The 18911-nt window shown below is 30.9% G+C and overlaps 1 protein-coding gene across 21 annotated transcripts in view; it reads right to left on the reverse strand.

The window, feature by feature from the left end:
* LOC117104321 (calcium-activated potassium channel subunit alpha-1-like) overlaps positions 1-18911 on the reverse strand; it is a 102863-nt gene that overhangs the window by 65315 nt on the left and 18637 nt on the right. For all 21 annotated transcript variants that reach the window (XM_033245117.1, XM_033245136.1, XM_033245134.1 and 18 more), the window contains exon 3: positions 4913-5006. In XM_033245117.1, the coding sequence (XP_033101008.1) occupies positions 4913-5006 (94 nt within the window). The remainder of the gene's footprint in view (positions 1-4912; positions 5007-18911) is intronic.

Below are 18911 nucleotides of genomic sequence, written 5' to 3' on the forward strand. Positions count from 1 at the left end.
TGGCCAGGGTTGAATTCGAGTCCAAGTAAGCAGCGGGTACTGCAGTGTTGATAGTAATTGTTATTGTCGTGATGGAATAATAGACAATAACTGGATTTGCGTCAGGAGAAACATTTCTCCTGATTTGCGTCAGGAGAATCTTATAAATTTAAGATTATACATAGTAGCTGTTTATTTTTGACGCGGGCAGGAGTGATAATCTTATAAATTTTTCTATTTGCCTTTAGACTGTACATTTAAATTTGCATACTATTACTGATCACCTCCTGTTTGTGTCAATTGTTTTTCCTTCGTAAATTGCTCCCACAATGAAACTGACTGTCTATCTGACCTAACATTTAACCCATTTTCAATGTATGATTATCTCAATAAAGATATTGAACCAGACCTTCAATTTTTTTTTTAATGATTACTTCATTTCAAAATATTTTTTTCCAAATGATTTTACCAAACACTTCAGAAATATTGAAAAAACGAAAAAAGTTTTTCTACTATTCATTTTAATTCTAGAAGCCTCCATTGCAATTTTGATTTCATAAACATTTCACTAAATTCCTTACATTTTAAATTTTACTTGATTGCTACCTCAGAAACCTGGTTAAAACATGAGAGCCCACTAATCCAGAATCCTAATTATCATTTCATTTTCAATCATAGAAGTTAAAAGCCATTGGTGGTGTAGCGATGTTTATCCGAAAATAACTGTCTTTAAAAGTAAGATATTTGGCAATTGATTAATCCTTTTGTGACTCTCTTTGCATTGAAATTAAACAAAAATCATCAAAAAAATATTGTCATTGATACCATTTACAGGGCCCTTCATTAGAATGCTTTCCTAGACAAAATTAAGCAGGTCCTTAGCAAACTCACTAAAGAGAAACAAACTGTTTCCTACTTGGTGATTTCAACTTTGATATCCTTAAATATAATACAAATAATCATGCTCTTCACTTTATACATTCCCTTTTTAGCTATTTTTATATGTTCCTTATACATCACCCTACTAGAATTACACCTACCACTGCTTCCCTGTTACATAATATAATCACCAACCAAATGGAATGTCCCAACCACAATGGAATACTTTTTTATTTGAAATTTCATGACATTAATATTAATCCACAATGTAATTTTCTCTACTTGTCAAAAAAATGTCTAAATCAACCAAGTTTTGTAATCTGCTTCATCCAAATTTCTACTTCTATAATTACACTACTAGAACTATAATTGACTTCCATATTCCCCAGCATAAAAAAATCTTCTTTCAACACAATAGATTCAGTGGACCAAAACTCTGGAATAACTTACATGTAAATATCAAGAAATCAGCATCAAATAAAAGCTTTTCTAAAATTAATATCATCTTTTATCAATATATTCAAATTAATTAAATAAATACTTAAATTTATTCTATTAGAATTGTGAATGACAATCAGTTTCTTGTCTTCATTGTCCCTATTTATGTTTTGTTGTCAGTTTTCCCTCTCTATTTTCTTTGTATTCACTGTTTAGGCATGCACACAAGCTTTTGTTTTTTTTTGGAAATGCCTTCTTCATTAGTTTACTATTATTGTATTTTAATGTATACTGAAGTAGATTCCTATAAATGAATGAATGAATAATTCCAAAACTGATTACTCCCGAGTGCATTCAGACCAAATCAGACACAAAAATACTTTATATTGGAAAGGGATGTCAAATGGTACTAGGCTTCAGGTGTAGGTCTATGCTGACTGTGCGCAGCTAATCAGTGCATGTGAAATTTGTTATGACCGGATTCTGTGGTAATCCGGAGTATAAAATTGTAGCACCCAATCATTGTAACAAGTGCGATATCGATTACCAGAGGTCCCAAGCCTACCGCTACTTGCGGTAGTCTACCGCTTTAGCAACGATCTACCGCGCTACCATAAGCTTACGTTTTTCTACCGCATAAAAAAAATTCTGTAAATTTTTGAAAATTTAAGTAGGTTATTTAATTTTGAATATCAGCTTAGCCTAGACCTAGGTAAAAACATAACTCATGATGTTAAAAAACAATCACAAATAAGTTTATTCCACTCCTATAATGCATTTGCAATTAAATTCGTTACCTGCTGAAAACACGGAATCAACATACATTTTGTTTATTAAAAGTTTATGCGCCCATTCTTGTGACGCCCGGCCTGACCATGCCAGCAGTGTGATTTGATATTTAAACAGCCCTGTAAACAACACGTCCTTTGATCCGTAGAACAGGCCTACAGCTAACTATTTGCATAAAGTTAACTTTATCGAGCTGTTTCATGAAAATAATCACACAATTATTAATTGATAGTCAAAAATAGTAAGTAAAAATATGGCACCAGCGAAGAAACGCAAAATTCATGCGCTTTTAATTCACAAGATTACGTTCGCCACTGGTGGCGCACCATCGATGTCAACAAACTCAACTCAGGAAAAAGTATACTGAAAACATGGAGGTCCATGTTGTTAGTTATGCTGTAATATCGGTGAAGAACGGTGGAATGGCCGATGTTGAAAGATATTTTACATATTGTACATTGTTTCTATTTTATATAAAGAGGTTCCAACTTTGTGTTGGGCCCTTGGCCCATGGTTCCCTCTTGACTTTATTGTTGAATTTGTAATAAATATATAAATAAATAAATATTTAAAGGTATGTTGACTTCTTTTTAAACAGTTTTATGAGATTGTGATAAAAACCATACGTTCTGTATTCATTTTTGTGACTTGGAAATGGATGGTTGTAGAGGCCTGCACTCGTCGTTACCCTACCTAGGCCTAAGCATAGCCAGGCCAACTCCTTGAGCCATTTTTTTTCTTGTACTAGGGCCTAGACTAGGCCTACCGTCCTTAAAATTCCTTAGGTCTAGACCTCAGTTAAGGTTTTTGAAGTCAAGCTATGTACACCTAGACAAGACTATCGATATTTTAACAAGAATAAAATAATTAGGTTACATACATTTTGAGATGATATTTTCGTTATTTATTTATGTTTACAGACTTGTTTGCCATGAACTGCATCCAAATTCCGCTCTTCTCTCAGCGGCAAAGAAGCTACTACTACTACTATTGAATACAATATTAAACTAACAGATGCCAGAAAAGTGTAAATTGATGTAATTAATGATATTGATGTAGGCCTAAGTGTAAATAAATGAATAATGTAAGATTAGACTATGCCTACTGTACAGAGTAGTAGATTCCAGAATTTACGTAATCTCATGGTATTATAGGTGTAATTTTTCTCCTGACGCAAATCCAGTTATTGTCTATTATTCCATCACGACAATAACAATTACTATCTCATGGTATTAAATTACATTGTGTAAGTAAAAATGAAAGCAAGTGCAAGTAACTGTGTGTTTGATCATTGAATGTCAAGTATTTGATGATATGATTAGTTTAGTATTGGCTGCAACGCGACGTGGGTTGTATTTGCAGGCAGCCAAAGTTTCCCGACAAAATCTCCTGCGAATGGAGTTCTTTTGGGACCCCTGGATTACCTATCGACTACTATTGTTGAGGTGCGATTGGGTGTTGCAACTGCTACAACCAATCACAATGTGAAGCTAGGGTATTAGTAAAACACAAGCTTTAATCACACAGTATTCTTCCTTTCACACTAGAAGCAGTACATCTGGATGCTATAGTCCCCCAAACGTAGTAATGAATCTTGAAAAAAAAAATGATTCTGCTATAGAAGAACTAAATATTGAGCAGATTAAATTAAGAAAAATCTGTATTATTTCAATTGAATTGAACTTGTATTAATTAAATGAATAGTAATCTTACTTACATTTTTATTTATTAACTTTTAATAACTTTTTGGTTAATGCTAAATGCAGTATTTTATAAACATTGTAGTACTGTTACACTGATGATGACATAATTAATGTTGAAATATTGAATCCCAACACGATGGCCTGCCATTTCAATACTTGGAGTATGTATTATACTTTCTTATCTGAGATTAATCAGTGGACCTTTCAGTACTGTTAATGTTAACCTACAATTATTTTTAAAATTCTTGTTACAATTTTAGTTTGGCACCAGAGGGCATTGTTTTTTTTAGTTAATTTAATTATTTTTTTGTCAATAATAAACTTTAATACTGTTGCTTTGTATGTAGGTGGCGGTGGGCCCTATGGGAGAACAGTGCATTGTACCGAATAGGCTCCCCAATTTAAAGAGCAAAAAAACAAACAAACTCAATGAATTGTAATCTGCGTAAAGCTTAGTTTTAATTGAAGAAGTGCACTGCATACATTAAAAGCTTATGTTTCAATTAATCATAGGAGTGCTCTCTGTTTGTACTACAGGTGAATATACTATAAAATCTAATCGTGACATTTTTAGAACCGTCAACTCATTATATTTTGTATCATATTGCACTCGTATATATAGTTATATATATGTATGTATGTATATAGTTATATGTGGGTATAGTTATATACAGTATGTACATGTACAAAATAGTTGCATATGTATTATACGTATATGTAGTATTTATAGTTATTAAATGCAAGAAGCACTTAAAATATATTAGATATTTTTCAACAAATGAATACTACCTGAATCATTAATCTGTTAATAAAAATATATCTACTAATTATCTAGTAGTGTAACTAATATTATCCATGTTATTTGAATGAAAACAACATATTTATTACAAATTTCATATTATTATTTTTAAAAATAACAAAATATCATCAAGTTTGTTAGATTAAATAGATGATGATACTAGCATTTTTAATGCCAAGTATTCATACTATTAACATCTTCAATAATGACATATCATACTATTTATAGCATCATCAACAATGTCATCAACATAATATATATAGCATCTTCAATCCTTTTGTTATTTATTTTCTTCTTTCTTTTGTCATATGTTTTTTATACTTACTCTCAGAATAAAATAGAGCAAAAAGAAGATGTTGAAGGAAAGATCAGTTTGGAAATAGTGGTCAGTTTTCAGTACAAAGCACCATTCTACTGGTCTGAAAGACAAAACAATACAAGCTATAGTAATAATCCAAAACAATAACCAAATGTTCATACCATTTGTTTGTTGTAAATACAGTAAAGGCCAAATAAAATTTATTACTAGTTTCACGTCCCTGTCCTCATCAAATTTTGGAGCCTCATGAAAAAATTAATTCTATGCTATTTTTAAAAAAAACATTCATTTTTTCATGGACAATGAAAATAAAGACTACCTGAAAGAATTATGGCAAGTCTAAGAAGAGGTGGAAACATAAATGACAGAAATACATTATAAAGATTCATTTTTTTTAGTATATAGGATAGTAAAAAGCAAATAGTAAATACCCTGAGTCGCCAAAAAAGAATTTCAAATGCTGGGCGTGAAACTAACAATTCATTTTATTTGGCCTAATACGAAAAATATATTTAGGATATCCAAATGCCATATATAATTCAACTTAATTTCTTCTATTGCTGCCAAATACTCAACAGAAAGATACAGTATATTATCTTTAAACCAAATAAGATAAAATATAATAATCAATCATATAATTTTTCAAAAACTTTATAAATATATAACAGGTAATGATGAGGCAGCATTCTGACATTAACTTTAACTGGCAGTCAATGAAAACTTCATCAGGTATAAATATATCAGTTTTATATATAGGCCTACATATAGACCTACTTAATACACAAAAACAGTTTTAGTACTAGTATGACTTCCAATTCAATGACATCAGATATTTTATAACAAGGTCAACACCAGGCAATGATGAGTAAAATCCCATACAGTATGAAAACTAGAATGGAATGCTCCAATATATTTGTTTATTTATGAGAATATATTCAAATAGCAAAATGGCTGTTTCAAATGTACAGCCACAGATCTACTAACAAAACTTCAAACAATACCGTTGAGGTATGAGACAGCTAGTTAATCCCCACACGGCAGCACTCACTTGCAAGCATGCAGCCATTTTGGAAGCACATAATACATATTGGAGTCTCAGCTAGCACTCTAGAATTCTTTAACTCTCATAAATCCACAGAAAGACACTACTATCAGAAAATTTTCTCAGTCCTTAATACACTGTTTGAATATTACAAATTATACAATATTTCAAAATAATTCCACTAGCAATTTTCTTTTAAAACTAACAAACCCCTGCAAGAAACCATTTGTAATAAAAAGTAAAGTTTTATAATACTTAAATTAAAATCTTGACATTTGTTAAAAAAAGTGTTTATTGTAATAATAAGTCTGCAATTCATTCTTACTTTTAAAAAAGTTTGTTTTTATTTTTACTTTTGTTTTTTTTAGGTAGGACTATTGGATATATCTCTAAATTTGAATGAGTTGAATGCGAATCACAATCCCAATAAACCTTGTTTTGTTTTTTTTTCTTTTTGTGGGCAATTGACTGAATAGTGTGGTAGGTAATGTGTGTGCGCTGAACCACATAATGCTTTGGTTCATTGTTCAATTGTTGGCAAAACCAATAAATACTTCTTAACTTTCACTACTAATGCAAACCCTATGTTTGAGCCTACAATAAGGTGTTGAGTAAAAAAAATCAAGAAAACAGGGCACAGAACTGATATGGATGGGTAGCTAGGGAAAGATTACATGCATCGCAGCACCCATTACACAAAAATGCTCTTGAATGGGTTGGGACAATGAATGCATGCTTCGCTGCAGTACAGGTTCTTGAGTGGACCAACCATTCATCCTGATCTAATTTTATAGCTATATAATAAATTCCTTAGAAAGTAGACTTCTCTTGTTATTAAAAAAAACAACAGTCATTATATAAAATACTATATGTCATACATTCCAATTTGCATGAAGTTACCACTGTCAGTCTTTGAGTGTAAATATACATGGCAATTTTGTGGTTTTTAAGCCACACACACACATTCACATACCATATTATTTACGATCTTACATGTTTGCTATTATTGGTTACTTTATAATTTATGTTAAAATTCAAAATTCATTCATGAACATACTGGTAACACTAAGTAAATATAACTGTTTAAAACTGAAAAATGAGCGTCTTCACGAAGCAGCGCATCTTTCATTCTACATTATCTCCTTGCTTTAATTTGTTTTCCTAACCTTTTCTCAGCCAGTAAGCTTCTGAACCTGAAACTGACACCAGACAACCTTTATCCATTTCTATGCAATGCTTCTCGTGTCACACTCTATACTACATTTTTGTAAGTTTTTGTTACATGGGAGATTATAAATAATGCAACACATCTATTCAATCATAATTATGAAATGTAGATGTTCGCCATAATCATAAAACTATATTAAATACTGTTATCTGTCCCTACAAAGAGCTGTTATTTTACTGTTAACAGATGTTTTTTTTATGTGGAAATTTTTTAAGAAACTATACTCTAGAATACTCCATGGAATAAATTTATATTTTTTGTATTTTAGCATAAAGAATTGGGTTATATTTTTCTTCTGGATGCATTCAATTACCACAGATACATCAAATGCTCATTTTATTTATTTTTATTTTATTCATTTTGGCAAAAACAATTAACAATATAAAACATTACAATTATAAAAAAAGAAAGAAAAAATCAGAAATTCACGAACAAAGAATAATCAGGTGAGCCAGGGAGCAGCAAAAGCGGAACCACTGTCATCTTAGAGATGGGCTGCTCCCAGAAAAAAAAAATTTTTAAAAATAAAATAAAAAATAAATGAAAAATAAAAAAAATAAAAACCTACTAACATTTAGATGATTTTACATTTTAATTTAATTCTTCATATGTATAATAGGCCTACAGGTTTTGTGTCTCCTGGCATATGGATGAATGAATGGAACTCTCAACATTGTGATCCCTATAGGGCTAAAGTGCTTACTGTTGATAAAATTTGCTAAATTTTCTATATATATATAGTTATTGTTCTGTAGTTTATCCTATACCTTACTGAACAGACAATGCACTTTTCTTAAATACTATACAGTCTATATATGAAAAATTAATTTTATTCTAATATTTTAATACTACAAATATTATTCTAGATAATATATCTGTCATATCAGCATAACAATGGTCAAATGGGTTGCTGACCTTTACTGTCCACTGTCAGAGATTCACACTGCGAGCATAATTATGAATACTTCATTCACATAGACCTTTTGAGGCCTTCATCCACTCTCATCAGTCAAAACATGCCGCCACCACTGTCACAAATGCTTTACATGAATATTAACTATATACAACTTGAATTTGTGCACACATTCATTAACTAGTTCTATACTGTACATTCTCAATTTCTATGAAAATACATACATCCCTCAAAAGTAGATTGTCAATTACTATTATCATGAATAAAGTGAGCTCATGGGGCATCTACTATACATACAATCTTAAAGGGAAAGTGCGGGGATCAAAGGGCCCTAGGCCTAGGACTACTAAATGCTAATACTATAGGCCTAGGCTAGGCCTGGTCCTATGAAAAACTGTCTAGTCACTAAAAATCACTATTCATTTACATTTTCAGTCAATCAACTTTTATATTACTCATGTATAGTCATGAAATAGCAGACTCATCTGCTGTTCTCTTGTCTATCATTTTAAATGTCCAGGCTGTAATAGTGATTATATTGGTAAGAAAGATAAGTGCTTAATAAATAAACTTAAAGAACATTCTTCACGATCTGATAGTGTTATATTTGATCATGTTAAAAACTGTGAGGCATTCCAATATGTTTTAGGATTACAGGGTATACTTGAAAATGATAATGTCGTCTGTAATGGAAGTAATAAATTAGGTTTAATATTTTCTAGTACTAACATTATTGACAGCTCCCGAAACTGGTCACCAATCAATAACATAATTCTACATTCACAGAATTATTAATCTAATTGACTATAAAAACCTGGAGACAAACTAGTGATTATGGGAACACCCTTCTTGAGAAATGGAACTGTCCATTCCCAGAGCACAGAAATAAATTGCCCTTTTTAAACTCGTTTGTCATCTCATCTATATTTTTTTTATATGTATATTTTTTTTTGCCTATCTTCAATATTTTGTTGAATTACAGCAGGGTAGTGTATTATGAAGTGTTTTTGCTTCTAAAAATAATGTTTTATGTTTGTTTTAATTTTTGTATGGTCCTCTAGACCTTTTTGGGAGAGAGGGGAACTTTATAAATAGTAAATAATATTTTTTTTCTAATCATTAGTTAACACTGTAATTTTATGAAATTGGAATATTAGTAAAAGAACTTTTTAATATAAATATGTCAATCATTGAAATAGCCTAACAAACGACATACGAAAAATGCAACAGATGAGTTAATAATGATCACAATATAAATGACAATAATGATATAGTTATGTTACAAATTATTGTAAATGTGACAAAGAACATAATATAGTATTAAAAAGGTGACATCGACTGTGATGACAATGACAATATTGATAACAACTGCAACGTTGATGACAATATGAAGTTTTTAAATCACTTTTTAAAGGAGTCTGTATGAAAAAATAGGAAATTGATGACAGTAAAATTTACAATTTGATAATTAGAAAGACATATTAGAATAATTTCTGTACACTTAAAGGAGGAGACAACTTAGTGTCCATGTCAGAAATTATTATTATTCATGCATAGTTGATAGCCGCATTACCCATCATGGTGTGTCCTTTGGGTCGTGTCGAGCACACTTTGTCACGTTTGGTTATGTGTAAACTTTGTGGCTGTCTTAAGCTGTTTACCGGTAAGCCAATGAGGCACATCAAAACTCATTTTCAAGAATCAACACATTTATCTGATAACAACAATTTAAAGGAGTAGTTTCACAAGTTCACATTATCATTTCACTATAACCTTCTGGTGCATATTAAAATGTAAACATCCTGAGGTTCCAACATTCTGTGATGTACGATAACATAAAAATGAATTATATTATGTGTAATAACACATGTGATATATACTAATTCATTTGTACATTGCTTAGTACATTGGTCTGTTTTGTCATGATTACAAACATCATCACCTATGACACAATTTCCATGTGAACAGTGAAACTAAGTAAAAATCAAAAGCTTAAAATTTAAGTAAGCTTTATCAAATATATGAAGTTTTAATTTAACATTTATAACATCAATTTATTAACAATATCTATGAACTTGTTTTGGGCAAACCAATTTTGTATGAATGTTTTTATCTAGAAGAGTTAGTACAATTCATTAATATATGGATTAGGCCCGGGGTAAGGTAAACTTACTACTCTATATAGACAGTTGTAGCAATGTATTTTGAAAATACAACAATAATATCAATACTCTATTGTATTACGTCTATGTAGTATTATAAATGGTGCATATTCAAAAAAGACAATAATAGCAATATAAGTATGTCTACCTGTGTATTGAGATATCAAATACTTAGTCCTTATTTTGGAAATGCCTCACACAACATATTTCTTTTATCATGTAACCTTATTGCTACATTACATTAATCATGTGTAGAGTAATAACTTCAAGTATTACCAGTGATTTACTAGGTATGAATAGATAAACAATCAGAAAGTAAATTAATGCAGACAGTTGAATGCCAGAAACTACTCATGCTAATAAATATATATTATTCATATCAAGATTGTAACCTACATTATTACAGTATATCCCTCCTTTCACGCCACCCCACTTGAGCTCTGCAGGTTTCTAGGACTCTAATATTCATAAACCTGTTTAATTATGTACATGGTACCTGAAATTTTTTTTCAATTTATTTTTTTTTAAATGTTAGTAGATTGTGGTATAATCTCAACCATGTGTTTTTCTTTGAATATCAATGCACCAGCAATAACCCAAGGGTGATATTTGGTTTCAGCAAAGTAAAAAAATAAAAAGCCTCCCTCCCTCATCACTTTTTCAGCTTTAGATGGATGATAATTAAATACTTAGTTATATAGGGCCTAAATTAAGTTCTACAGGAACTCAATTTAGTATCATCATTTAAGATCACTCCTTCCAAATGATGTTGGAAGTGAAGATGATTTTCCCTGAAAAAAAAGAGTATGGTAGTATGGTATCATAAATCACAGAACCTTAGCTGGAAGCGTCAGTGACTGAAATTAAAATTGAGATTCACAAGCTAATCAGGCCCAATGCATTCATGGATGGGTATGGAGGCTGGTCAGGACAATTTCCATTGACGTCAATTTAGCTTAGGGCGCAATTTAATATCTTGTGGAAGTTGATAAAGGTTGATAAGGATACCGGTGTAGGATATGGATAGACACGAGTGTGCGGTTACAACACCAGGCAGAGACAAATCTTCCAACAGCTATGGGAAATTCAGTGTGTCTCAAGAGCTGATAACATATAGCACAGGTTTTGGTGAAGAGTACTCAGTAGTGGGAAATTGTAAAGGAATGTATACCAGTAATGTTTACCATGATAATGTGTATGATAATAATAGAGATAAAGTTTGAATGCAAACCTGTTGACTGCAATTAGGTCAACCCAGTCAACTGCAGTAAGGCAATCGGTGACTAGGTAGATTATACACAACACACAATATAGGAAAAAAAATATATTACAATAATTACATTTATAAAAATCAATAGTAATGAAGTAAAAAATGCTTTAAATATTATGTTGAAAGCTTGCTAGGTAATTTCTTAAAAGTTACCCAGTATTTAAAGTTTAAGAAGATCATATTATTATGTTTGATGTTGGCAAGGACGTCGATCCGTGGTTGAAAGTGGGGGAGGAGGGATGAATTGCAAAATAAGGATGTCTTGGGCCTTTTATGAGTCGTATTTGATTTTAAAGAATGAAATTAATGTTTATTCCCACACTACACTACAGTGGCAGACCAGGAATTTGAGATAGAAAGAAAGAAGGAGGGCTCCTCTGCCCCACCATGGTTGGGGCTGAGGTAAGAAAACTTATGACTATGGCACCTCTAGTTGAGGCTTAAATTTGAAAATAATTTTCTTTTTTCTCCACTTTTAAATTTTGAACAATTTAGGGAGGGTAGGCCAGCCGGGCCCCCTTGAATCCGCTACCGAAATACTCGGTAATTAAAAATAATGATTTCTACTAATAAGCTTGTGAAGAATTCGAACCATGAAAAACAAATAAGATAGCAGTAACTCCAATTTAGTCTTTTTGCATGTATAGTACTTTTAAAATGAATCAAGAGGTTTTTCAGTTTTCTACTCTTTTTGAATCTCCTTCTGCACCGTCTGCAACCGCCCCAGCGTCATGGCGAGAGTCAACGTAACATCGGAGTTCGTAAACATGACTTCACATTAAATTTAGCCATTGTACCCATAAATCAATGGAGTGGTTACTGAAGTGGTTATGAAATGTACAAGCAATTGCGTTTTTACTCGGTTTTGGACCGGAAATATGCACTGCACTTGGAACAGAGCACAAGTGAACAGACAAAAATTCATGACAGTCGTTTGTAATTGTTGTTCTTTCCGCTCGCTTTGAATAAGTTGTGTTTTAACTACAGAAGTTTGGTAAAAAGTGGGGGGGGGGGGAGAAACAATTGATATGATGTCCCCCTACTTTGAAAAGTCGACCCTGTCCCCCACCAATTGATGCCCATGAAAGTTGGGATTTTAACATTGTTTACTGCTTGTAGAGGCACCTGAATAAGTTCACTGGGTGAATCAGAGTGTGTGTGTGTTGATAATAAAGTTTTTCATTAGAACGCTGTCACTTCATACAGCTTTTGATCATAATAATTTGATTAATAATTATAATATGTTTGACAACCATCATATTGTTGGTATGACAAAGATGTGATTATATTACCACCCCAGAGACATGACTTCAAAGACTTCAACATAAAATTAACTTTCATAATGTACCACTGGAACTTATGGTACACTAACATACAGTAGCTTAGGGCCCATTTATACAACACACCATTACACGCACTACAAGCCAGGTTAAGTTTAGAGTGTTGTATAAACGAGATTGGATTCTGTGTGATTACAAAACCACCTGGAAAAGAGGCTACTTGACGAATCGCCAAATTTTGCCAGTTGGTGACCCTGGCGATGCCTACTTGTTCCCTAAGGCTCAAGTGCCACTGATATAAAATTGTTCATCCGAATAAATTAGATTATAATTAATTTTTGTTTTATAATATATCGCTCGGCAAGTAACGCAACAAAATCAAGTACACATCATTCTTATCTTATCAAGCCTATGGCCTTCCCCCTCCATTCGTCTGTCCAACTAGCCTATCATCCCTGACAGAAACAATCAAAAGATCGTCTTCTCCCATGATACTCAAACGTTAGCAATGGTAAATACAAAATTAGTGAAGTAACAACCAAATAGGATTACGAGAGAAAATGTTAAGGGGATGATATTAACACAATCGATTAACTGTAAACAATCCACTCCTCTTCCAAAAAACAAACCGTGTAAATTCAGGAGGGAAGGAGAGTAGAGTTGCATTGTTGGTTTGACAAGGTATCCCAAAATACATTGCGCCATACGAATCTTTCGGTGTGAAACACACGTATTAGCGTGTTGTATAAACGGCGAAATTTGGAGGGTCGCCTTGGGTAGTGAAAATACATTCAAGGACATAAAGGCCTGTTTATACTTCAATGATAACGATAACAATAAAAAAGCGATTGTTCATATAAAAAACAAAAGAAATAAGAGAAATTTTCATACTAGGACGATTCGATAACGATTTATCGTGTATACGATAACAAAATATTTCAACAGATGACGTCATAATCATGGAAAAACGATAAAATTGTTGCTACTACTACGATTTTAATGTTTTTCCATGATTATGACGTCATCTGATTTGATTTGTCGAAATATGTTGTTATCGCATAACTAATGAATTGTTATCGAATCGTTCTGGTGTAAAAAATAATCTTATTTCTTTTATTTTCTATATGAACAATAGCTTTTTAGATTTTTTATCGTTATCGTTATGGTATAAACAGGCCTTAAAACCGTGTTCGTGGTTAGTGCGTTGAAACACAACCTTACTATAGGTAAATACATTGCAGTATTTGTAGAAAACCCATTAATGTATGAATGTTTAAACTATTTACAAGCATATTCTAAAATAATTGTTGACAAAATTACAAAGACTGGTAAGATGGAAAACAAAATTTCACAAATAACAACCGAAAATAACTTACCAAAAATAGATCAATATATAAAATATATCAATATCAAAAATAGATCAATATAATAAATAAACAAATAATCATGAATTTTAAACTAGTTTTCAATTCAATTTTTCAATTTCTTCAACTAAATCAAAATTTAAGCAAACTGAGGGAATTCTCTTCTTATTCTTTTGTTAAGTTATCAACATCTTATTCTAATATTCTGCTACTATATACTATTTTTCGACTATTAAATATATATTTTAATGTGTATTTTTTCTTATTCAATTGTTATATCTCTAATCATAAACTATCTCAAACATTGGCTATTTATTAAACCAAAATTAAATATTACAACTGGTAAAATCAATTTAGTTTCAAAACTTCCTGCTACTGATCTAATTTCTCTCATCATTGTTTAAACTGGTTATCCATTAATTAGTGTTCTGGGTGATTGTCCATGTAATTGCTTTGAATTGCGATTAGTAATTGTTAATGCAGGTAATAGTAGTCGATGGGTCATGTACCAATAAAGATAAATAAAGTAATTAGATCTTCACGACTACAGTTATATAAATGTATGTTAATTTATTTTATTTAAATATAGAATTCATTTTTTTTTTTCAATTTCAATTTATTCAAAATTTGATGTTTTTCTTACATACATTGTGCCTTGAATGTTAACTACTGTTCAAGCTCAAACTCAACACTTATCACACTCTCCTTGAAAATGTCTTAAATAGTAATCAATAAATTAATTGACTTAAACAGAAACAGATAAAATACAGTTGTTAGCAAACATGAGCCCCCAAAAAAACTAACAAGTAATTTTTTTCAATTTCATAATTTTCAAAGAATACATTTACAACAGTAAAATTAAAAACAAATTTTCTAACAATGCATGACATAAAAGTACAAGAAAAAAGCAATTTCAAACACATATTCATTAATATTGAGCACTTAAAATCACTAATTTAAAATTATATTTATAGTATTTTCAACCGTTTTAATGGTTTTGCACCACTATACCTTTGGAAGGCAATGTATGCACTTTCATCATTATTAAGGACTTTGCCTTCTCAACTGATTCGTGATCAGAAGTCCAACGCCTTAAACACTGTGCCAAACGCCCCCACTAGATTGCATGCTATCTGGACTCCACGCCACCTTTCTGATATCGCAAGAATATATTCTTTGAACTCAACTCCACTTGTATGTTATGCACATAGCTAAGGATCATTCACCAAGTACCCACTTGGGTGGAGAGATGCAAACACAGATAAGTGTCAAGGAAACAAGCGATGGCAGTTTCTAACTCACAACTTTGAGTTTGTTCAATATTCAAATGAATGTTTAATTTACATACTGTTTTGAATAATATATTTATAAGTTCTATTTATATAATTATTCATTCATTTATCTTGTAATTTTGTAAGTACTACATTTGGACAATACTGATGTATAATGTAGTACACATTAGAAAGTTATGAATTATGTAGAAGCTGAAATGTGGTTCTAATGGAGAATAAGAAAAACTAGATTGAAGATAGATTAAATTTTCCTTTTTGTCCAATTCTAAATATTTGAAATTGGAAATTTTGGCTGGGGCCATTTGGACCTCCAGCAGCTACAGTGCGGCGCTAGCAGGACGATGTTTGAACGCTTGATCTGTTTTTCAGAAAGTAATATTTTAATTTTTATCATTATTCATTATTATTATTATTATTATATTATTATGGAAAAATAGTCTAATTCAGTGGTTGAATATTATCAACACACATTAGGCTAGGATTAGAGGTAGCTGACCAGAGAATAGGCCTACTGTAAATATATCTCAAGGAGATAAATTATCAAGGGCTTTATCTAGAATTTCATCTATACTAAAGTACTTGGTATCAAATTCTAGTTATGAATATTGAAAACCAAGGTTAATGATTAATCTTCCACATTTATATTAAAATTAGTAATTTTGGCTACAATCAAGATGTACCTAGCAACCACAATTTCAACAGATGAGATATTAAGTGAGATGACACAATATATTGTATAATTTCTTTTTATGAGTGCATTATAAACAATGAAAATGGTGCATCAGCAGAAATCACAATTATTAAAATATCAGGCTTAAAAACTTTGAAAAAATTATTTATGGAAAATTGACGATGACTATGTTTATGTAATTATTTAAAATTTAAGAAGATGCCAACTGCAGCAACTATATTTGGAGTAATATTTATTATAAACATATTAAAAAATTAAATCTTAAGTAGTTCAATATTTAATATTTTAATTTTTTTCTCCCATAGAATTTAAATACTTAAAATTTAAGAAGATGCCAACTACAACAACTAATACTTGGAGTAATATTTATTATAAACATATTAAACAAAATAAATTTTAAGTAGTTCAATATTTATTATTTTAATTTTTTTCTCCCATAGCACTTAAATACTTATAATTTACGCTCAGATCATCGTGGTATATTGTATCCATAATAGAGAAGCAAAACATCCGTGTATAGGCCTGGATCACTGAGCATTTCACAATTCATTAGTTAGGATCATAATTGACTTCAAGTGGAGGTCTCTCAAGGTTGACATAGAGCTGTTTGAAAGCAAATGCTCCTTCATCCTCCAGCTGTGGAGTTCCCAACGCATACTCTACCCTTCTGTATATTTTCATTTCAACAGACATATTAATACTAATTACCAAAAGAAGGGATCATCTACATTCATCAGATAAAAAATAGTATACTTTGCATATTTATCTTGAATATGAATACAAACCCTGAACCAGTCTAATGCTCACCTTTAGATTAATGTACTCTACATACATGATCATTAAATATACCATTAATAAAGCAATCTTTACTTTTGATTATAATATTAAATTTCTTAATATAACAACCTACAGTTATATTATTAACGAATGGAAATTATCATTTTTTAATTATGTTGAAAATACAGCAAGGCAGGGACTGCACACAATAAGCAAGCATATCAATAGACAGATTGTAAATGTAATTATGATCATAATTTCATCATAATTTTTCAGTGCTATAATTATAATCTATAAAAAAAACTTGCCAATGTAATCCGAGACAAGTATAATTTGACATCAACAAACAAATTTCTACAATCTTTTTCCATTCTTATCCAATAACTTATTCAAAGGCAAATTTTATAATAAATTTGTCAATTATTGAAGTCATTAATCAAAAGCTCTACCTTGCTACCAAGGAACCATTTAAACCTCGGTCAGAATCAGTTTTTTAACAAATTTGAAATAATTTCTATGAAATATTATATTTCACAAGTGTCAATACTAGCAACGGAAAATATCATGTCGGCCATTTTTATGTGAGATAACAGAACCTAAATCGAGGTAAGGCTAGGCCTAGCCTAGCAGGGTTGGATAGGCTAATGTTTTCGGCGCCTACTATATTTCTTCGCAGACCTGTCGCAAAATCAAACATGAAAAATTCATCCACATTTATTTTTGGTGTGGAACACAAAAAATGAAATTTCAGTCTTATTTTACACATTTTTCATGCTTGGGAATGTCTAAATTCAGTTAAACTAGCAAATTCCGTATTATATTTATAATTATTTATAACATTATACAAAAATTATATTTTTCTTAACAATGAAATTTTCCAGGGAATGGGGCTTTAAAACCATTTGGCATACTCTAACTATGAACATTGATTGTACTCAGAGAGAATTTGTTGATGGACTTTGTACATCAAGTGGTACCATTGCCACTGAAATAGTGATAGCGCCATAATTTTAAACAAACAAAAACCATTCCAGTATTACAGTATTTAATAAAAAAGTCATCACTGTAAATACGCTAAACATTTTACATATAATTCTTCAGACCATATAATCGATGGAATCAATTTCTTATCAAGATTTGACAGAATTTAAACAAATGCTTGTGCATATGTCTACAGATCAATTGTTGCCAAGCAATGGTCAAAAACTATACTTTCACCATCATTCTTAGCAACCTTGGAATGTTTCCTCATTATTATTGCCTAATGTTTGAATCATTTGATCATCAGGTAAATTATATCATTCTTTTTCTTTTCTTTTTTGTTGTTTCATATTTTTCTCCTCTTTTTTTGGACATTCGTTGAAAGCACATAGAGACCTAATATCATGTACTATACAAGTCTACTCCCATTACCATTATAATTTGTTGTTTAAATACTTCATACTTTTTATATATATTATATACTTTTTCTTAATGGTAGCAGATAAAATTATCAATTAATTAGCAAAACTAACTATTAAACACTTCAATTAATTTTCAATATTTTTATTATCGTAAGGCACATTTTAAGATAAGCTTTAATTATTTTTCTATCAACATATTTATATAAATTTTCTTATAAAAAGCTGGAATAGCTAAGTGATAGAATAAGACATTTTTCAATGGAATTCTGGTTACCAGCAATCTTTTATTAAATCATTTGGATAAACTTTATGTTTCTTGGATTCAGTTTATTGTACATGATGTCAAAACCATGACTTTAGGTATGGATTTCTGGAAAAAGATATTCAATTGGTCAATCAAAAATTAGACAGTAACTTAAGTGTGGTTGTATTATGATGTTACAACTCTGAAGGGTCTGGGCATATATATGGGCATATATATATATATATATATATATATAGAACTGGAGGTCGCTGGAACAGAATGTTGCTACTCGGAGTTTCACGCTATTGCGATCGTCAGGCAACTGATGAAAGGTGAACG

The sequence above is a fragment of the Anneissia japonica genome, unplaced genomic scaffold (genome assembly GCF_011630105.1).
Source record: "Anneissia japonica isolate Jap-2015-1 unplaced genomic scaffold, ASM1163010v1 scaffold4536_len1192065_cov207, whole genome shotgun sequence".
NCBI lineage: Eukaryota > Metazoa > Echinodermata > Crinoidea > Comatulida > Comatulidae > Anneissia > Anneissia japonica.